This window comes from Primulina huaijiensis, chromosome 7 (assembly GCF_012295235.1).
Source record: "Primulina huaijiensis isolate GDHJ02 chromosome 7, ASM1229523v2, whole genome shotgun sequence".
NCBI classification, from domain to species: Eukaryota; Viridiplantae; Streptophyta; class Magnoliopsida; order Lamiales; family Gesneriaceae; genus Primulina; species Primulina huaijiensis.
In genome coordinates, this window is record NC_133312.1 from 3,201,832 (window position 1) to 3,224,340 (window position 22,509).

A 22,509-nucleotide genomic window follows, 5' to 3' on the forward strand; every position below is an offset into this window, starting at 1 on the left:
TGGTTGATTACCCTCGATATTTCCTCGTTGCACGGAGACTTTAGAGACGATGATGGTTGAATGAGCACCAGCTCATTGATTGAATTTAATGACATTTTATCACTCTCTCTAAACAAAATTTGAAAACCAGTAACATACATTGCCTATCCTGGATTATATACTTGTATCAACATGTATTGCAATAACTGGGGATGCTGTACCCTGCATATATAGGGTTCGGGATATGGTAAAATGAACATAAATGGATATTATGCACAACCCTTTATGTTGCCGAGTTCTCTATACTCCACCATTTACCACGGGACAACGGTGCCGCTGTCTCACAAAGCCCTCAGGCCGGAGTTCCAAATTTGAAGTCCCACCACTGCGAGCTGTAGCCAGGATCATCAAGAAATGTACAAGAGTCAAAGCTGCATCCATTATCCGGTGATGTTAACGAATCTTGTGCGACGTTTGCCATATTTAGAAAACCATTCTCCTCCATGTAATCAACCGTTTTGCCTGCATCATTACACGAGGTCATGAGAAGCTCACTGCTACGAGTTTCTCGTAGAATTTCGGGGTTTTCAGAAGTTGCTGTCTTGATGCGATCCTTGTAATTGCCTTGTACCTCGTCATCTTTTTGGCCAGCCATATTTTTAAGTCTCTGCAGCTGGCATTTGTAAAGAAACAAAATTGTGATATATTTACACAATTTGAAAGATTCTCACATAAAGATTCTTCTTACCTACTTGCACTACTTGTAATAATACGTTAGCAAAACTATCGACTATAAATTCATGTATGTATATATATATATTTACTATGAGAATCTTTATACCTGGACGAGCAGGGTTTGATTCTCTTTCCTCATAATATCAAACTGGGAAGACAGCTCATCGTACTTTGTTTTAAGCATGGTGTATTCATTCTCGATATGCTTGGACTTTGATCTGGCTCTTTTGTTCTGAAACCATATTGCAACTTGTCTTGGCTGCAACCCAAGCTTGTTAGCCAAGTTCATTTTCAGGCGTAGCTCTGGCCTCGATTCAGTATCGAACATAGTCTCCAAAGACTTGATCTGTTCATCACTAAATCGCCTCCTGTTGTTTCTGCTCCTCTTAATACTAGACATGAATGATTTCAAGTCAAGTTGCTTACCACTCTACTCTTATATCTCCAAATTTCTAGTCTATATGTATATGAGTTTTAATTTATTTGGTGAACGAGCCAGACTATTGGAGCTTTGATGCCCGATACATGACGCGTATGTGCGTGCATCTTGACGATGGTATTTAAAGTTCATTTTGGTGGGCCTTAACTTGGCACTTTGTGCCTTCTGAGATAACAAGTGTCCATTTTGCCTCACACCAGTAGTTTCACATTTAGTCACTAGGTTCAGAAGTGAAATTTCATTAGGGAAATTGTCAAGTATTCACTGTGGGATTTATATAAACAAATAAAAAAACCAATTTATAACTTTTGTATCTGGAAAACTATTTCTTGAAAATATAAAGTCACAAAGTTCAAAATCTTTTTTTTTCCCTGGAATTAGTTAGTGAAAAGACAGTTTGCTCGCAGGTAGAAATAAGATAAGTATGGATTCGAGAAATGAGATAAATATGAATAATACATGTCAAAATGAGAGAACGACCCCTTACGTCACTAACTATTAAGTCGACACGTTGAATGAAGTCATTTGTAAGGAGACAAAGATTGATTATGTGCTGTCGATCGGAATCCACTGGATTCGTGCCACGTGGCTATGCATGGTTCCTTAGTACTTACGTGCCCCGGCGTAGTTTTAGATATTTGGAGGCTTCCTTGCCGTTTGGGAGTATATCTGTGGAATTTATCGACTCAGTTCTCCAATTGCATTAATTAGTTCAGGAGAAATTTCAAAATAATCTCCCCCAAAAAAAAACAAAAAGGAATAATGGATTTTAAACTTGAATAATAGAGAATTCTAGCGTCTGTCCTATTTGTTTCAAATGTCCACTTTTCGCGCCTTAGTTTTCCAGTGTCATGCTTTATCCAAGAGTCCACCTGAACCCATAACTTGTTCCAGGATTCGTATATTTGTAAGGGTGGGGAGCCCAGAAACAAACCAAAAGGCTAGCAGTAGTTGCATACAATTTCAACAATGAAGGCCAAAAAAAAAAACCTTACAGTGTTCTAAATGACGGTCGAAACGGCCACGGCGCATGAGACATGTGTTTTTGGCGACCCAAGCTATACGACGGTGGGGAGGCGGGTCGAGGTGGTGAGCAGACGGGCGAGGTGGCGAGCACCGGGCAGTCAAAATTTTTATGTTGTATTCAACAAATTTTAAAAACATAGTCAAAGTCAATTAATTTTAAATTTCAAAACATTTGCACACCACACTTTCTTTTTTATACGTTTGGTTTTCACTCTCAAGCCTCAACCATTAAGCCCAGCACACACTGTCTGTCGTCCGTTGAAATTTAAACTTAGTTTTTTAGTAAAAGTAATTATATTACTATGTTAACATAATAGCATTAATATGATTATGAATCTTTATTAATTATCTTGTTAATTTATATTTATATATTTATTTGCACATTATCTAGATGATATTATATTATATGAAATTTCTTTATGCTTAAATAATTTAAGCACACATCTTATATAAAAAAATGATATTATTTATGATTGTATATGATTATCTATAAAAAAAAATTTACTTAAGAAAATTCAACGGCTTAGGCGGCCGAGACGATAAGCAGTCACCGACAGTCCCACCACCGCCTCCCGCCAATTACAACCTTGGTCTTATACAAGGTACGTCGTCGGATAAAAATACCGACAATCAACACGCCAAATGTCGAATGCCTCACACTTATTATGAATCAAACCAAATGGTCATAGCGTTCGCTTTTGGCATATGAAATCTTTGATTTAGAAAAATTTATGCCTTCATATGATTAATTTTAGTCACACTATCCAGTCGGTCTCTCTAAGGTACTTATTTTCTTTGGATAATTGTACAATGCACGGGTGCGGGTGCTCCGGTTGCTAGAGTAAAGAATGCAGAATAATAACTCCTGTGGAATATAGAAGAATACTTTGGTACAGCCTCTTCTACCTTGTACATTGAGCCGTGTAACGCATTGAAATCTACCCAACAGTGTGTTGCTTGCAACCCTTTGGACCATAATGCTGCGAGCCGCGCCTCACCATTTTCCTACACAAGTAGCAATAATGATTTTGGCATGCCCAACAAAATATGTGATTGTTATTGCCCACCTGTAAAGATTTTTACAACAAAATTAGGCAAAGGAGCGAGTTAACCAAAAACTTAGACAAGTGAATAAATTTGAAAATAAAATAGTTTGTATAGAATAAAGTTAAATAAGAATTTGCAAACAGGAGACGCTCCGGAACCATAATCATTCATGTAAACAAGGGACGACATAAAACTGTACTTTTTAAAAAATTACTGCTACTACTTCTAACAACCAGTAAAATTGTATTTGATTTTCATTGTTGTGAGTATAATTTGTAATAAGGTTGTATCAGGAAATTTGCCTGTATAATTTGTTTTTTTCAATAGCATTCTTACCATGTGTGAAAAAACAAGGTGGACTATATAATTGGGACGGAGGGAGTAATACAGTTTATCCGATAATCTTGTGTGGCAGTTTCCTACAAAATATTCAAGTCCTTGCTATCTCTTGTGACTTGAGAAGTGGCAATACTCAAACTGTTCCTACAAAATCCAACTACTTCTATAAACCAAACAAATAATCGACACTTAACTCACCTTTACATTGTCCTGACCACAATTAGGACATGGATGAGCATGATCAGCAAATAGTTGCGCTTGCATTTGTCCAGCAACTTGCCGACCATTCATCTCCTCCCATTTCTGAATTTCTTCCTCGGGGAAAAGTTCACAGTTTCCATCTCTAAGTTAAACAAAATATCATATATCCAGAAAGTTAAACAGATAATTACTGACAAAATTCCAAACAGAATTGAACTATATTGCGTCCAAGCGGACAGCAAACCTGAAATGATCATATCCGGAAATCGCCTTATTACAACGGTAGCAGAAATATTGCCCACAATTATTGCACACCATCTTATTGCAACCTTCAGTACGAGATATAGCCATCTTACAAGAGGGGCATTGTTTTGCGAAACGACTTATCTCCCTGACACTAAGAATCTCACTAATCATATCTTGCTCTCGACGCCTTTGCTCGTCTTTCATTTGAGACGAATTTTGTCGCTCCTGATATTAAGGTCAAGACCCAGCAAAAGTAAACGTACAAATTCTAGAAAGGTACAAGCAAAACACAGGAGAAACAGATGAAGAAGAAAATATGAACTAAATTCATCTTTTACAGTTCAAAACTAAATCAAATTTATGTTTCATGAAATAATTTTTTCGTTTGTAAACTAATTATCAACCATTTTTTCATGATTTCAAATTCATCACAATTGAAAATTATGCAACACAACCAAAAAAATAATTCCAAATACCAAAAAAAAAGCATCAATGAATTTATCTGCTAAAAAATTAGGTACAACAAAAGCCTATCAAAACTAAAATAAAAAGTAACTCAATAGTTTCTTTACATGCCAAGGATAACTTAGGGAATGTTTGCAACCTCAAAAAAATGTGATTCTTTACTAATCACTTCAAAAAATCGGCTGTGCATGTTTCTTAATGCCAGATTTTGCGATAGCTCCTACTTAATTTTAATCAAAATCTCAAAGTTGGTATCATGATGATTTTGATTATTCAAAAGTGATTATATATTTTAGTAAATAAATGAAAATCTCTTCTCCCAATAATTTTGAAGTGAGAGAGCGGTGTGTTATCTAATCAAGCTATTTTCGATAATTTAGTAAAAAAAACTAGTATTAAAATCACTTATTTATCACACTTTAGTTTAAATATTTTCACCTTTTCACTTTATTTTTATAAACTAACAACTTTTAATTTTTCTCATTTTCTTCACAATCTCTAAATTTAACTCATTTATCTAAAAGCATGATATTTTGCAAACGTTACCTTAGTTTAATAATTACTAACTTCTGATTTAAGTTTCTTGGAATGAAAAATTAGAACCCGCCTTTTAAATGAGAGACAATTCATGAGAGCTTCCGTAAAGATAATCATATCTTACAATTTGCAGCAATTTTCCCATATTCAAATCATTTATACACTGATACATGACTCCGAATTGTGAAAAAATATATGGTTTTTTTGCAATTATATTCAGATTTGCAGCTCAAGTTATGCTTCACACTAGCATGACAATAACGTAAATAAAGTTTACAAAACATGGAAACTCCGTACCTGGAGAATAATTAGTTTCATCTCTGGTGTCATGCATGCAACTCCAACATGGCGTCGCTCCCTACAAAGCGAACAATAGCTATAGAAGCAGTTCGAGCACTGCGCATGGTGATCTTCATCCTCAAGGCAGGCAGTCTCACATCTTGGGCAGTAAACAACATCAGACATTAAATCAAGTGCTTTCTGTAGCATAAGGGACTCCCAGTTTTCAAACTCTTCTTCACCCAGTAATCTTTTAAGCAGACCAGGTGGAATTATGCCCCCGCATTTTGTGTAAGGGCATTGCAGTTTCATTACTGTTCCTTCCTTTAAATGCATGTCAGAAAAAGTTTTCATGCATTTCCAGCAATAATAGTGCTGACATGGAAGCCTGATGAACTCTGAGCCTAATGAAAGTCAACAATGTAATTCACTATTTCCAAAGCATCATAAGAAAGCCAATCTCTGAACCTAAATTATTTAAGGTTCTAGTTATTTTCAAAGCATCATCAGAAAGCCACACCACAACTAACTAACCTCAATGCCACCTAAAACAAAATATTCAGTAGATTTATATCCTTTGCCGATAGAGCTTGATTGTGTGAGTGGATGAAACAAATTGTGGGACAACAATGTCATTAAATCACATTCACTCTTACTATGATCAGGGACTACGCAGTAAATAATTTGCATGCATCAACCACTCATTATGCAAAACAAGTTGCAGAGAGCTAGATTAAATACCAGAAAACTCGCCAAAACAGATTTTGCATTCTTGAATGTTTCTGCAGAAATTCTCATGGCTGTGTTCATCATTGTAAATCTTCAGCAAAGGAACGTCAACATCAGGGGACACACTTCCAGAGATTGCCCGTATGTCTCCATGCTTTACATCATAAGGCCCAAGAATCATCTCATTGTCAAACCCAAGATAAGAGAGGGTACAACAGTGTAACCACTCCACCCATTGGTAAATAATTTCCTGCCCCGCTTGTTCTTTCCAAATAGAATCAAGCTTGTCACAGAGATCGGAAATTTTAGCAGAATTCAGCCATTGAACTGATAAGATAATGTATGGAACTAGGTTGCTAGGGTATGATTTAGGTAATAAACATGTCAATATAATTGGTGGGAGATATTCGACTCTGAAAGAGTATGAGAAATCCAGAGAATAGTCGTCTCTTTTGTCAAGGCTGTTGGAGGAGCAAAACTTTGCAATGACGTTAAGTCCCTTTGGCAATTCAACATGAACATGAATCTGCAAAACCCAATCAATGTTAGAACTTCTTTCAACAAAAATATATATTTATCAATCGTGAAATAACCTGGAAAGACTTTAAGCCACTCTGGTTGTCTAAAATGACGATATCATCTCCATAAATGTATTCCAGAGCTAGCAGCTGCAAAAATGAAAACCACAAACAGTGAGAGAGAGATCACTGCAGTCTGAAGTGTAAACAGACGTACAAAATCTAGGTGCTCCAAAGACCCAGCCAACATCTATTATCAAGCCAAAGAAAAAATAGTGATTCCCCTGGCCTGTATGGCCTTGTTCATTGGCAGACAAGCAATCAAGCACACACCCTGCATGTAAGTGAAATATCTAGTAAAAAGTTTTTTTATTGTTTATCCAATGAAAATGTTTGCTAAAATAATTAAATTAGAGTGATAAATTTGTCGGGAAAAAAATTACTTCCTGCTAAAATTAAAAACATTGTGGTTAAATATTACTTTTTTGTTGATGGATTTTGTATGATAATACATTCATAATTCCTTCTTTGTAATCCTTGAATTTTTAATCGAGCTTCGGTTATTTTTTAAATATACATTTGAAGTCCGTTTTTATAATTTTATTTTAATATTTAGGATTATTTATAACATATATATTTAAAATCCCAAAATTGGCTTTCATGTGCCTATCTGTCTTAATATAAAAAAGCAGAGCATCCCCTCGGTATCATATTTTTAAGAGGAATTATTTTTAAATTTTCATGTGATCTCTCAAATTTCCCCTTGGTGCCATGTTTTTAAATGGATGTTATTTTTTAATGTTTGACCATTGGGTTCAAATAAGATTTTATAGGCTGATGCCTTGTAATATGTGAAAAAGATAATATAGAATATAGATATAGATAAAAAAATAAGGAACGGATAAGTTCTTGCTCAAGCAACACATTTACAAGATCGACCAATAAGATTTGAAGCCGGTCCAGCGAGATAATCTTCAGATAGAAGATCACAATCCTGGATATCAGCAGTTTACACTGAATTTAGCATGTGTAGACTAACTGAACAGAACTCCACCAAAGTGTGATTATCAACCTTGAGAACCAAGGAAAAGTAATAGCTATATAAATACCAGAACAAGGGTTTCTATATAAAAAATATATGATAGCTTCAACTTTATAGCAAACCGAAAATACCCATTCAGGATTACGGCGCTTATCTAAATGTCCTCCTACTTGTTTAACTAACCGTCATTATCCTTCGTCATAAAAATATGATCTAATCCGTGCTTTTTCTTCATTGTGATACAAAAAATTTTGGATTTCCCTTCAACCTAAACGAAAATCCATTTAGGTGATGCCTTCAATTTCTAAAATGCTTCAGCAACTCACATAACTCGATTAAGTTCTGCATTCATTTACATAATCATCGAGGTAAGTTTTCCACATTTGTAACAGAGTCTTTCTGGTTTGAAATGCATCAAATATGTGAGCAAAGTACCCCACGTTCCTCCACTTTAGATTAGTTTGGAAACGCTTTACTTTTGCTACAGAATGCTACTAGCTTTTTAATCAATCATACCAACAAGGATATCTTCTTTCATAGAACTTATGTGAAATTATAATACAAAGATTTCACCAGGAAATTCATAGCTAGACCGAAGCATATAGCTGATCTCATTACACCAGACAGAGAAGTAAATAATACATTGGAGAAGCACATTTATGGAATAAAGAACGAAAAAGTAATAGACAAACAAACAAGGCACATACAATAACTATCAAGATAGAACGAAATAAAAGCATCATCAATTGAGTACCTCATCCTCCTGCCGCTGAATATTGACGCTTATTTGCTCCTCCGACAACTCTGGTTCTTCAACTCTACTTCTAAGCTCCTCCAGCCGTTTTCCAGCATCATCCAAATCATTATTGTCATTAGAATGAGATCCTTTAACATTATCCACTACTTTTCTACTGTCAGCTTCGCACATATTCTTTTCACCTCTATCACAATCAAGATTCAATTTTGAAACTGTCAAACACTTAGAATCATTCTCTAAATCGTGTATATCATCATAATCCGAATCAAGCCTCGATATTGAGCCGGACCCAGTATCAGAACTCCCAGTTTCCTCGTTTCCTTTCTCAAAATTCTTCGAATTTCTTGGATTTTGAGTACGTTTTTGGTGTTCTGGAGACAGCCTTTGAAAAGGCTCCGGAGCTGACATTGATGAAGAGGTTTCACGGGCTCGGAAGTCGTGATTGAGGATAGGTCTGGTCCTCAAGTTCTCGTTAGTATGTGGGTATGGGGATGATCCCCTTTTCAGACGCCGTGATAGCTCGAAGCTAAATGCTGGCTCGGAGATGGCACCGATCGTCGGTCAAACGTTTCACGTAAACTTCAATGGCGGCCGTTGTAACTACTGCCCTTGTTTTATATATAATAATAATAAAATCCACACGTATTTATTATTANCGTAGGAGCATCAATACCTATTGAAAAATTATTTTTTCATGTTATCGATGTTCATATAAATATCCACAGTAGGTGTGTAACATATCAAAATTATATATATGTGTGGATTTAAATATTTTATTTTGTAATTTTCTATATTTATTTTTTAAACAAAATTTTCTATGTTTTTAAATTAAATTTAAACTTTAGAAATATCTCATACAGTATGTTCCATAACCTTAATTAAATTTTGTCTCTCTTTTTTCAAGATATGGTATGATCTGCCATTACTTATATCAATCTTGGCTAATTGCATCCCTTATATTTCATATATTTGATATTAATATTTCTCATATTTTATATTTGTCTATCAATTACTATTTTAACTTTTACATCAAAAATTTTGAAAATGACCTAAATGTCATAAGTCAATTTAATAAAATAAAAGTTTACACTTTTTACTGATTATTTGTACATGCACTCGTTTAAATCATATTCTAAATTAGAAACAATTTTTATTAATTTCGTCAAACACACAAAATATATATTCTAATATTTAAATTTTTTACACAAATAAATTTGTACAGATATATATATTTACAAATAATATAATCAATAGATAATGCATTTGTATATATATATAAAATTTCAACATATAATTATAATCAATAAATCATATATTATTACATGTTTAAATCTTATTTACAAATTTAATGATTTTTTATAAGTTTACCGTGTGTAAAATTAAAAGTTAAGAAAATATATATTTTTTGTGTATCAATTACATTTGAGCAGTTTTATGAAAATTTCAAACAAAAAAAAAAAACCTTGTGAGATTTTCTTACGTGTCAATTTTATTTGACGGATATTCGACCTAATATAAATTATTAAAAAGTGTTATTTTTATGTATAAAAAATTTATTTTTTAAAATAAATATGGATCAGAAGACACATCTCATGAATATAAATCTGTAAGACCAACTCATAAAAAACTTATTTTTTGTAATTAAAACCTACTATAAAAATAAAGGGTGAAAATGTAAAAATAAATACATTGGTCGAGGGTATTTATGCCATTTTTAAAGAAAATAATTGTATCACTTGTTAGAAAATTCAAATGAATTGAGCGTAGTCCTAAAAGAAAACATTGTTTCATGTTTACTTGAATAAATGTAATTGGACATGATAAAAAAAAATTTTAATTATATGATTGTCAAAATATTTGAGTTGGAGATGGAATAATAAAGAATATATAGTTATATATTTTATATGATTGATTAAATTTCAGATAATATAGAATGTATATAAAATTTTATATTACAAATAATTTTTAAATTTTATATATAATGAATTGATCGATGCATAATGAATAACTAGTGCACCGACGTACGCATGTATAATATTTTTTATAATTCATTTGGTGTATATTTAAATGAGGATCAAAATATAATTATAAGAAATATTGAAGAGTTATATTGTAATTTTGATATATAAATTAAAAAATAAATAAAAAAATAAAATAATTAAAAAAATGATGCAAGAATTGAACCTATAACTTAATTTCTAAGAAACAATGATTCTATCCGCTAAACTACATATAACTTACATTAAAGTTTTAACATTTTATTAATATATATGATTATAAAAACAGACCATGACACCAAAGTTAATTACTCTAAATGTCTCAAACTTAATAATAAAATATAGATTAATATATTGATGAAGGTACAATATATAATAATACACAAACCATTTAGGGGTGATCAAAACTTTTTATTAATTATCCAAACCGAATTATACCACACTGTTTTTTCTAATATTTTATAAAAAAAAACTGCGATTAAAAATATTAATCATAAATCTTATCGCGTACATGGTTCGTTTTTGCTAAGAACTGCATCAAACTGCCGCGCCTAAACTGCTTGCCATACTATTTGGCCTAAGTTCTAATAATTTATATTAAAAAAAATACTCAATTAAAGAAGTCAACATTCATTATATCTCAACTCTTTTCAAAATTATTATTTCTACAAAGAAAACTATTTTTCTTCTTAATTACTCTTCACATTAGTCTTTTATTATAATATTTATATATTTTTTACTACAAATATTTTAATTAAATTTCGAAAGTAAAAAAATGATAAAATAGTGTAAATGCCTTTTTTTTATGAGTGTGTTGTGTTTCTCAAATGTTTACTTAGTTTTGAATCTTGATTATTGTTTTATCTAGTTTTATCTTTGTACGATTTGAATTATATTTTATATTTAAAAGACATTGTATTGTTATTGTTTCGAATCAATTCGAATATATTTTTTAATATTTTTCATAAAAAATCGCAAACAGACCGCAACCGTCTCAAACCGCTCATAATCGTAAAACTAATATGTAAAACCTCAATTTATTTTTTTTTAAAAAAATTAACGAACAATATATGAAAATTTGATTTGAATATTTTTTAAAAAAAACCGCAAAACTGCATCGTAATCACCACTAAAACAACTTGTAGTAACTACTTTAGTCATTTTAATGGATGGACAAAAATATTCATTATTTTATCTAATAAAGTTATCACAACAACCTATTTTGGTAATTCAAAAATAACTAAATGAATTGTTATGGTCGGTGGATGTGCTTTAGATGAATTGAATAAACATTTCACAGTTTTCTTATATTGAGTATTATATGACCTCTGATAATTTTAATAACAGAAGTTTGATCTCAACCATCAAATATCAACATACAATTGAAATGACATACGGATTGAGTCTACCGAACTTTGTGAACAAAATTAAAAGTAATATAAAAACTCGATGATTGCTTCTGGAAGTTCGAATGATAAAAGCCTTATATGTCTCTCATTCTTTTGTTTCCAGAAGTTATTCACTAAAATACTTTGATTTACCGTTTCTGTAAACACTCAATTTAACAAAACTTAACAATGCATAGTGAAACTCTTAGTGTCGACTTTTTCACAACTCTTAACACAAACTTTTGAAGAAAAAGATTTTTCTTGTTAGTTATAAATACTTACTTAAAAGATAATAAAAGTATGATTAAAGTGAGTGCAACTTTAGTACAAGATGATTTCTAAAAAAAGCTAATAAGATTTTGAAAGTGTGCTTCAAATATTTTCAGCAAAGTTCTTAGAATGATAACAATTGATAAATCGCATAAATGTCTAAAGTCCATTAAGAGATAATTGTTGGCCTTTTATTGCTGTTTTCTAGCGTTCGGATCTGAACGACTATAAATGATTTGTACTGAGACCATTAAAGCAATCATACACTTTGCCATGTGTCATCCGTTTTGATCCAAGAACATAAGGCGACAATAAATGCTTGTGACAGTGACATTCAAATCAGTCAGAAAGTGTTTTCTTTAACTAAAATTCTGAACATCTTCTCAATATTCAATTTGCTTATTTTATGTTCTATTAATAAAGAGAATAAATCAAATGTTCATAAATGACTGTTGACAAGATCCAGTAGTCTGATGATGATCAATAATGCTTGTCCATTTATTTCGGTAGACCTTGAAGAACTATCAGATGTGAGCAATTGGTCTGCTGAGCTTACCGACTACTGAATTTCTCGCATTGCTAAATTTTAATAATCTAGAGCTAATTTCTTAAGACGAGCATATCACAAAAACTTAAATGTTCCAGCACGAATTGTTTATCATTATCAATAAATAAAGATTCTAAAAAAATCAATTATGTTAAAAATATATGCAGGCATGTGCATGAGTCACTAGTTATAATAACAACTAAACAATTGATTGGATAAATTAAGCATGCTTAAAAGGGCAGTTCAATCCGAATCTGAATCGGAACCGTCACGTTAATAACTGGTTATTAAGAATTGGAACCGAAACCAACCCAAATCACTGGCTCGTTAAAAGTAAACCAAAATTGGACCGGTCCTGGTCTAGGTTTCAGACCGGACCAGAACCAGTCTGGAATCGGTATCAGGGATAACTCGACTAGAAAGCAACTGTCTGATTCCGAAATAACCTCATGTGCCAGGAAAACAAAATAACAAGATGAACATGTCACAAGAATGATATACAACGACGTGAATGTCATAATATAATGCCCTAAATTAAATGACATAAATATGTCAAATAATTGAACATAGAAACATAATTTATATATTACCATATTATGTTACCGAACATTAACATACCTAAACCCATTTTGAACCATAGCAAGCTCAAATTTGATCTTCACAGCCTAAAAAATAAGATAATATGCCAAATATTTCATCAAAATACATCAAGATGAGATTCGATCATCTCGATTTGCTCATACACTTAAAATAGAAAACCAAGTGCAGATCGTTCTATCACAATTTAAAGATTCAACTTAAGAGCATACAATTCATATATAACTCATTATTGGCTCAAATCAATATCTGCCAATTATAAATGAAAGAAACTCAAATATACAAGTTTGTCTAGTTGAAAACATATTTAAATTCTCAATCGTTTGTGCCTAGAATTAATTAGAACACATTGCATCAACATAATTCGTGGACATAATTCTATAACGAAGCAGTTCCACGAACACATGCATAACTATCTCGATTCTTAATGGAATTAGACTAGTTTGGTTTCATTTCGAAGATAACTTATAGATATGCAACTTTCATTTGAACCAAAATTATGCAATCCTAGTGTACACAGTTCATATTCCCGAGATCCAGTAGGTTTTCATCCCGACTCAAATACATAACACAGTTTAGACACATTTTGGCATAAAATTCATATCAAATCTATAACTGATTGAAATTCGATTATTTTAGTGACCAAAGAAAACAAACACAAAGCACTACAAGTTCTATTTGAACAAAACTACAAATTCCCATTGTAAAACTCACAACAACTTGAAGAACTTGCTTATCCCCATTACATGACACCTAATGATACATAACACAGCTACATTTTTTTAGCTTAAATTCGAACTAGATGCACAATTATATTAAGAATTCACAGCTAAATCCATACACATGAGTCTTCAAGTCCTAAAGTACACCGAAAAGAGAGAAGAAAATCTGGAAGAAGAAGCATCTCGACCCCTTCCTCGCGCAACTGGGCTTTGATCCTAGCTCTATTATTCGTTTTCGAGCTGGAACAAAGGTGCAACAGCTAGGATAAGGGGTTGCTGAGCTCGACGCCACCTCTTCGGCAGTTTGGGCAGCAATGGGAGCTAGAGCAAAGAGAAGCTCAAAATGCAGGGGCTGGAGAATGGGTTACGAGAACAAGTTTTTTTTCTCCTTTACTTTATCCCTTATTTCCAAAAATGGTAATTATATGTATATGCATGTAATATAGTATGAGTTGCTTACTAAAAACAGTGATTCATGCTCATTTAACCTGATTTTGTATTTATTTTTCTCTCATGTGCTATATAAACTCTATATGTATTTTATATCGTTTAAATTTTTTATGTATGACTGAGCGCTTGTCGTTATACCAAAAATTATAGCGGGTGGTAATGGTGCAACTGAAATATTTTAAACTGTATAGCAGCCCAATCACCATGGTGCGACCGCTCCACCCAACAGAGACAATTATTGCACCTCAACAATCTTTCTCCCAATAAGTGCACTCTTTGCAATCAATGAGAATTGAACCTATGACATTGACTCTGATACCAACGGTAGGAACGAGAGCTTAACACTTTATCAAAAGCTATAGATGGTGGTAATGAGATAACTCAAATATTTTAAATTGCATAGTAACCCAAGTTTCATGATTCGATCGCTCTACCTAGCAGGGCAATTATTGAACCTCAACATCCAATATTCTAAAATACATTTTTTAACACATGTTTTAAATTTATTTGGCACAATTAATTATCTTAATTATTGATCAACTCAATATTTATTTTAATTATATCAAATCACCAAATAATTAATTATATGACGTTACATTTTTTAACACTATGGTAAGTTTTTTGACAATAGTGTCGATGAACATAGGACGTCAGAGATGCAGTATTTCTAAAAACATGTTTCAATTGTATTATATGAACAAGGATTGGAAAGGAGCCATGTTCGGTAGCATTTTTGGTTGACAAATAACTGGAATTAACTTTTTATGAACTTTGGGACACCATAAATATAAAGAAAGATCAATATCCATAAACTCATCACATGAACTACAATTCTTTTTGAATCAGGATCTTCAAATGAGAATAACTTCGATATTTTACGATTGTGGAAAGAAAATTCAAGATAATATGTAATCTTATAATCAAATGCAAAACACATATTTGCATTTCAATGCTCGAGTGTAGCATCGAGTCGGTCTTCTCAACATGAGGCCAAATAATTGGAGATCTTAGATACAATATTTATTCAGAGTCGCTTGCCATACTTCTATTACTACATGATTAGTTTAACGCAGAAAAAAAAAAGAAGACAAATACTACCAATGAATTTGCGAGCCAATACAATGAAGTAGAAAAATATTCTAGAACTATTTTAATTAATTATGTTGAAAATTGAGATGTATATATATATTTAACTAAACTTGAAATATTATTCTAAGTTAAAATTTCAATAAACGAATAATTTTTTTCCTATTGTGTTTGCAATTTTTAATATAATATTTTTTATTATCCGAAAATTCTATTAAAAAATATGTTTTTTGTACATAAAATAAAATACATGGCTTTGAACTAGTCGGGACTGGTTTGATGATACGAAAGTGAACTTTCGGTTCGAATTGGTTCAAAGGTTTTTGTCCTAGAATCGTAATCATTTCGGTTTCGTATGATTCACGAACTTCCAGCGCATGAATCGATTAAAATCGGACCGCAACCGAAGAACCCTTAAACATGCTTAGGATAGAGCAAGTAAACACACGATGAAAACCCGATTCTCATTGTAAATAATAATAAAATAAAAATAGTAATAATAATAACGTGTGTGACTACTTAGTTTTGCGACTACATTTAAATGAATGGATTTGAAATATATATATTTCTATTATATTTTTATTGTTAAAAATGAAATATTAAATTCATGTCTTATTTATTAATATAATAGTTCTATAAATTAGAATGAATTTCAAATACCTCAATTATTGAATAGATTCAAAATTTATCATAATTAAAATAAAACACTATATAAAATTTTTAAAAAAAATTGAATTTGTAGATAATGTCTTGTAATTCTTGTGATACCTCTTGTCTCACATGGTAAAAATGAAATATTTAAAATGAGTTTATAATGAGTTACAATGAAGTTCTAAAGCAATTTGGTTAAATAATTTTTGTAAAACGAGGACGAATACGAAGTAGTTGCTATATGAACCCATTGTGTAGTCACGCAATCACAGGACTGGGCTCGGGACGTGACAGAATGATATCAGAGCCGGTCACGGGCAAAGAACATCGAGAAATAAGTGCTATGCGGTGCAAAGTGCTATATGCATTGGAGCCACCTCTTGAACCTGCAGGGCAAAATTTTACATGATGAGAGCCACCTCTTGAACTCGTAGAAGCCACCTTTAGATTCTCGACACTTGTGGATCAAGGGAAATGTCGCGACGAGAACATCGAGTCTGAAGGAAGGGTGATTGTGATACCCTATTGTCCCACATGATAAAAAAATAAAGATTTAAAATGAGTTTAAAATGAATTACAATGGACTTCTATAGCGACTTGACTTAATCATTTTTGTAAAGTGATGACGAATACGAAATAATTATTATAAAAGTCCATTATATAGTCACATAAACGCAGACTCGAGCTCGAAACGTAACACTTATAATCTAAAAAAAATAGATTTCCAATCTATACTGAAGTCTCTATGAAATCTATAGTTCCAAATACAGCTTTCATTCATATGATTTACACGTGTCATGGTCATTTTAATCTCATGCACCCATCGAGGAAGACGCAACCCAACGCCACGTCGCCTTCTTTTTCGAGCTTCTTCTCCTACAACGCGCCATTGCCCCTCTCTCATTCAAAATCTCCTCAAAACCCTCGCCCGTTCACTTCTCTCTCTCTCTCTCGCCACAACATGATTCTTCGTTCTTACGCCACCGACGCGCAGAACAAGTGTACGGAGTTGGCCTCCACCGTAGCTGCCGCGACGTCTCCGCCTCAGATTTCCGCCGCTTGCTCTGCCGTGGAGTCTTTTCTCGGGAAGCACAGCCCCGACCAACAGAGATGGTTTTTCTCCATCACTTTCCCGACCCTAATTTGCAGAATCTTTGGTTTTGATGATTCCTCGCCTCCTTCAGCTCCGAGGCGTCTCTTTACCAATGGGTGGATCGATATTACTGCGTTGGAAAATGATTCGGAGCTTACAGGTAAGATTTTGCACTCGAAAATCTTGTAATTCAGGCTCTAATTGATTTTGAATGCCTGTGTCGATGGGTTGCATTTCAGAAGCTTTCGGGATTTTATGACGTTTCTTCGTGGCTTTACCAGCTTAGTCGATGTAGGATTATGTACGAAGATCGGATTTATGGTGATAATTTTAATATTGTTTCTAGTCTCAGCTGTTTTGTTTCTGGAACTGTAAGTAGTTTGGCATTGTAGTTATCGTCATTGCTATGCTTTTGTTTCTTTTTTTTTGGTTTGTTGTATGGACATAGATAGACAGTCATGTAGTTATATTCATTTTATTTCTTCAGTGGTATGCAATTTTCTGTTATTTGTTTTGGACGTGTTTGTTGCATGTTCCTTCTCGTATTTCATATTGGTTATTGGGATTTTTAAAATATTTTGGGCGACTGATATGTTTTGTCCCTATGTCCCCTGCTTTTTGTCTGCTTGCAGGTAAACTCTTGAACCTTCTATCACCAAATGGAGTGCTGTTGTCGGCAATCTATGAAGTGGACCGTTTGTCTCTTGTTAAGTATTATTTTCCAGTTGAACGCCTGCCAGAATGGGTTAGGTACATGCTTCAGAATGAACGAGATTATTTAGGTTTGGCTAACTTATGCCCATTGTTCGCGACTAGGGTCGTGGAAGATTCGGTTAAGGTCAATTCATATCAGGTGCAATTAAATGTTTTTGAGTACTTCTTGTTTTGGTTTGCTTATTCTCCTGTTTGTAGAGGAAATAGCGAGAGTTCAGAGGCTGTGAAGGTTCAGAGACCTAGGAAATTTAGGTTTGAGAACTGGTCTAATTCAATCCCTGGTCTTTCAAGTGCTAAACGTGGAACAGAAAAGAAGACCGAGAGTAATTTGTATGTACAGCTATTATACATCTATCTTCATTCATTTGTTCCGGTTGGAGATCTGAATGTGAATCAACCATATTATCGGTCCGTACTTCGATATTCTACTGGTTATGATAATTCGGCAATCGAGCGGGCAGAATTTGTAGTTTATACATTCATCCATTTTTGGTTGGTTGATAACGACTTTTCACCCCTGCCTGTGGGTTTGTGCAAGTCATTTGGAATAACTTTTCCTTTTAACTCAGTTCTGGGTGAAACTCCACCTACTGCAGGACTCGCTGATGTGTTAAATGTTTTTGTCAAGTATTTGAATATAAATTCGATCCCAGCATCAAAACAGTCCGATCAGATTGATTATGTTGGCAGTCCTGGACGGAGGGTATCAGGTTTGGTTGATGTTGTCAAATCAAGTGATGCTGCACCTAGTTTACATTCCAATGGATCTTGGGGCTTACTGATTCAGAGGCCGTTATACAGATTTATTTTGAGAACATTTCTGTTTTGTCCGATGGGAACATCTATAAAGAATGCATCACAAGTATTTTCGCTTTGGGTTAATCACATGGAACCTTGGTCCGTTAGTTTTGAAGGGTTTCCTGATCTTGATGAACTTTCCGGAATCTCACGTAAAACAGCCAAAAGTGTCGCAAGAGTAACATCTCATGAATACTCATCTTCCTGGCAGGGATATGTATTGATCAACTACCTTTTTTACAGCTCCTTGGTCATGCATTTTATTGGATTTGCACACAAGTTCCTTCACACAGATACAGAAGTAGTAGTTCAGATGGTTGCAAAGGTCTATTTCCATCCAGAAACTTTTCAAGTTTCTTTTTTGTCTCACTTTTATTCTGCATAAAAAAATCATAAGTTAACCATTTTCTTTATTAATTTTTACTTTTCGAATGACTAACATGCAAAACAAGTCACCGATCAAATATCAAGAATATTTACTTGTATACAACTTAAGATTTTTCTCTTTCGTCTTTTCTGTACAATCCAAAAATCGAATTGTGACCATTGACTCTAAAATCTGGATTCTTCTTTTTTTTTTTCCCTTCATTTAGAAGATAAATTTTTGGTCAACAAATACTTTTTTTGTATTCGATGCTTTCTCTTCCCTGTGTTGAGGTATTGTTCTATGTTGGATAGAGGTGCAGTAAATGGTATGTTAACATAAAGATGAATCGTGGTTATATATTGGAATGGTATATTATACATTGTTGTTTAATGTTAAAAGAATTGGATGTAAGAGGAAGACTATTACAATTTGTTGAATGCTAGATCTTGTTTACACCTTCTTGGTTTTAAACTTCACTTAGAGAATTCTGAAGTACGAGAACTTGAGCAAAAGAACTTTGATAAATATATTTACTAGCTAACTCTTGGCAGTGTCGCATAAATTTTGTCATTTAATTGGCAATCCTGTAATATGCTTCGTTTCGCATTAAATTGGGAAGTTGATATTAATTTTGTTTTTTTTCTCGTTGGACAATTTTTGTCAGTGTGATTTCAAATCATGAGATACATTCAATCATGATGGATTACTTGGCAGGGATGTCTTTGGGAATAGGACGTCACATATTTAGATCTAAAATACTGTCCTATGAAAGAACTAACATTGTAGCAAGAGATGATAAAATTATCTACTTAGTTATGCACTTATGCTTCGTTATACAAATATATATAAGAAATGGTCTACCGCTAATAAGTTCGGTCCGGTGAGTTGATTCTTTGACCGTCGGAGTTTGCACAAGGACTTCAAGGATTGAAAGTGCATACAGGAGATGGAAGCCTCAGAACATTAGTGGCACTATCTAACAATGTAGAACTTTTTGCTAAAGGGAACTCTTGGTAAATAATAGTGGTTGCAATTTAAGGAGTAGTGCGGTTTTTCTTTCTTCCTCTTCCAAAAAAAAAAATTGATACTATATGCATTATCTCAGGTTGTACCATTTTCCTGATTAACATTTTTTTGTATGAAATTTTTTTGCAGGTTATTAACATATTAACCTCGTCTAATGAGCTGATAGATCTCCTAAAAAACGTAGGTACCGTTTACCATTCAAAAGTTACAGAATCATCTAAATCGATGCTTAATATGTCAAACAGATTTGTTCCCACAATTCGCCAGCAGTTGCAGGTTTGTCTTTCTTTACCTAAATGTTAGTTCTGAAGATCACGTCTATTATTGGGGGAAATATCTTGTATATTATGTCCTTGATGCTTTACTTTTTTACTTCCAAGTTTTCTGCATTAGTAAACAAACATTCAGTTATCATTTTTCTTTGTATGTTTGCTCTATGTTATGAGTTCCAAGTCTTCTGACGATTATCGAGATAAAAGTCATTGCGGCTGCTCAGGGACTGCATTATAGCAGTTCAAATTTTTGCTACTCTTCTAATACACATGCCAAGGCATCATGGACATGTCTCATTGCCAGATTCAAATGATTTCAGAAGTGTATTCGATAGGGTCAAGGGAACCATTTTCAGACATGTTTCATTGTCAGATTCAAACATTCTGTATTCATTAGGATTATGGGAGCCTTGTTATATTCTATATCTTTATTCTGACATAGAGAACCTACTTTTATTATGTGTACATCAATATTATAGCCTTTATAATTTGCTGGTTTTGTTGACACATTTAGGATTGGGAGTATGGGCTTTGCGAGAGCAATACAGATGGATCCTTTTTGCATGAGAATTGGAACAAAGATCTACAACTGTTTGCTGATGATGAAGACGGTGGAAATCATTTGCTTCAGGTTTAAACTATAGCAGTTCTACCCCCACCCCCACCCCCACCCCCTCCACCAACACACACACACCATGTGCTTTAGTCACATTGTGTTTACTCGTGAGTTGTTTTCCCCAGCTCTTTCTGTTGCGTGCGGAGGCTGAGCTGCAATCACTTTCTGGAAACAATGTCGTTCAGAATCTACAGAATCTCAACTCCTTGAAAGCCCAAGTAAACCAGTTATTTGGAGGCCCAATTATAAAGCCATCATCTGGAGCATTGGAGTTCATACATTGTCATCAGTCATACCATGAAATCTTCAAGCCGAGAGGTTCTGGTAACCTAATGGGGGATGAGATTAGATACAAGGGTGACTCAATGAAACGACCCATCTCTGATGATGAGATTGCCTGGCTTGCGAAGTTACTAATCAATTTATCGAGTTGGATGAACGAGTGTTTTGGGCTAAACCAGGTTCACAGCACTCAAGGAGGTCACGGTTGGTCGTACGTGGAGGTGCCAAGTGGCCTAAGAAACGTGTGTGGACCAAAGGAAACAGTGAAAGTGGTATCATTTTCTCTTCTTTCTTGGATTATGTGGTTGGGGGAATCTGGGGTGCAATTCATGAGGAACCATCGTTTAAGGATAAATCTCCGGGTGCTAGCTTCGAAAAAGGTCGTGGGGATGATGCTTATTTTTGCTGTATTTAATCTTATAAAGAAAGCGGTTGCTTTGTAGATAGATTATTTGTGTATATAATTGCTTACCCTATGGTAATGAAATTTTGAAGAAACAGAGTAAGATAGTACACAGAAAAGTCGTCTTGTCTAAATTTTGATAAAAAATTTCCTTTACCAACGAGAGGTGGTTGATCGAGTGCGGGTATGGGTGATTTCCAGTTTTGACGGTGAACCAGAACTTGTCTATAAGTACTGGACGATGGGGTGCGCATCTGAAAAAAACGATGGGGATGTAATATTTGATCCTAGCATTATCACTTTTACGTGTGAATCTTAGTTGATATCACAATTTGAAGTCCCTGATGGATTGGAGTAAAAGATCCAAAATGGTTAAATGAGAGAGAATAAGAAAAATGAACCATCAACACAAGATTTATTAATCGTGTTGGATAATGGTTTATGATTGATTACCTGGAGAAAAGATTTTTTTTTTTTTTTTTGTATAATGAACATTTATTGTTGAAAAGGAAAATACCTTGTCTTTTCGGTTAATAAAATCATATTTTATGTCCTTGCAAGAATATCGTTTTTACCCCGAAAACGTGAGATTTTCAAATCCTAACGTATAAATTAATAAATATTTCAAGACCATGGTTTTTTCCCAGGGCCACCTAGGAGGTATTTTTATGTAGAAATCAGTATTGCAGTAAATTTATTTAAACTCAACCAAGAGACTGTTGCCCATAGAAAGTTGACTACATATGATCCCAAGTCATTTTGATACAAAGGCTTCAACGAAATTGTTATATCTGTCTATACTTAAATTGAAGTATTTTTTGGACTCGTATTAAAGTTTAGCAAAGGAGACCGACACAATTTGGCCTTCAATTAAATTGCTACATTGCCCTT

The 22,509-nt window shown here is 33.5% G+C and overlaps 3 protein-coding genes across 3 annotated transcripts; 1 reads left to right on the plus strand and 2 right to left on the minus strand.

Moving 5' to 3' along the window:
- Positions 1 to 316: 316 nt before the first annotated feature.
- On the minus strand, positions 317 to 1,254 carry LOC140980971 (homeobox-leucine zipper protein ATHB-7-like). The gene is made up of 2 exons (XM_073447138.1): positions 821 to 1,254; positions 317 to 652 (listed from the first exon to the last, which is right to left on the minus strand). The coding sequence occupies exons 1-2, from the start codon at positions 1,112 to 1,114 to the stop codon at positions 332 to 334; spliced, it is 615 nt and encodes a 204-aa protein (XP_073303239.1). The 5' UTR covers positions 1,115 to 1,254; the 3' UTR covers positions 317 to 331.
- Positions 1,255 to 2,748: 1,494 nt separating this feature from the next.
- LOC140981146 (uncharacterized) lies at positions 2,749 to 8,945 on the minus strand. The gene is made up of 7 exons (XM_073447436.1): positions 8,337 to 8,945; positions 6,616 to 6,690; positions 6,035 to 6,548; positions 5,312 to 5,697; positions 4,011 to 4,237; positions 3,764 to 3,908; positions 2,749 to 3,246 (listed from the first exon to the last, which is right to left on the minus strand). Exons 1-7 carry the CDS (start codon positions 8,745 to 8,747, stop codon positions 3,118 to 3,120), a joined length of 1,887 nt encoding a protein of 628 aa, XP_073303537.1. The 5' UTR covers positions 8,748 to 8,945; the 3' UTR covers positions 2,749 to 3,117.
- Positions 8,946 to 16,825: 7,880 nt separating this feature from the next.
- LOC140980978 (uncharacterized) lies at positions 16,826 to 21,737 on the plus strand. Its single transcript, XM_073447149.1, has 5 exons — positions 16,826 to 17,300; positions 17,773 to 18,977; positions 20,175 to 20,321; positions 20,832 to 20,948; positions 21,059 to 21,737. Exons 1-5 carry the CDS (start codon positions 16,829 to 16,831, stop codon positions 21,656 to 21,658), a joined length of 2,541 nt encoding a protein of 846 aa, XP_073303250.1. The 5' UTR covers positions 16,826 to 16,828; the 3' UTR covers positions 21,659 to 21,737.
- The last annotated feature ends 772 nt before the right edge of the window (positions 21,738 to 22,509 follow it).

Excerpts from the sequence above, each read along its gene's own strand:
- LOC140980971 (XM_073447138.1), bottom strand. The coding sequence starts at position 1,114 with ATGTCTAGTATTAAGAGGAGCAGAAACAACAGGAGGCGATTTAGTGAT. Across the intron at positions 653-820 it reads ATCAAACCCTGCTCGTCCAG|CTGCAGAGACTTAAAAATAT; the intron begins GTATAAAGATTC and ends TACAAATGCCAG.
- LOC140981146 (XM_073447436.1), bottom strand. The coding sequence starts at position 8,747 with ATGTCAGCTCCGGAGCCTTTTCAAAGGCTGTCTCCAGAACACCAAAAA. Across the intron at positions 6,691-8,336 it reads TTCAGCGGCAGGAGGATGAG|CTGCTAGCTCTGGAATACAT; the intron begins GTACTCAATTGA and ends TCATTTTTGCAG. Across the intron at positions 3,909-4,010 it reads TCCGGATATGATCATTTCAG|AGATGGAAACTGTGAACTTT; the intron begins GTTTGCTGTCCG and ends TGTTTAACTTAG.
- LOC140980978 (XM_073447149.1), top strand. The coding sequence starts at position 16,829 with ATGATTTACACGTGTCATGGTCATTTTAATCTCATGCACCCATCGAGG. Across the intron at positions 17,301-17,772 it reads AAATGATTCGGAGCTTACAG|GTAAACTCTTGAACCTTCTA; the intron begins GTAAGATTTTGC and ends GTCTGCTTGCAG. Across the intron at positions 18,978-20,174 it reads TAGTTCAGATGGTTGCAAAG|GTTATTAACATATTAACCTC; the intron begins GTCTATTTCCAT and ends ATTTTTTTGCAG.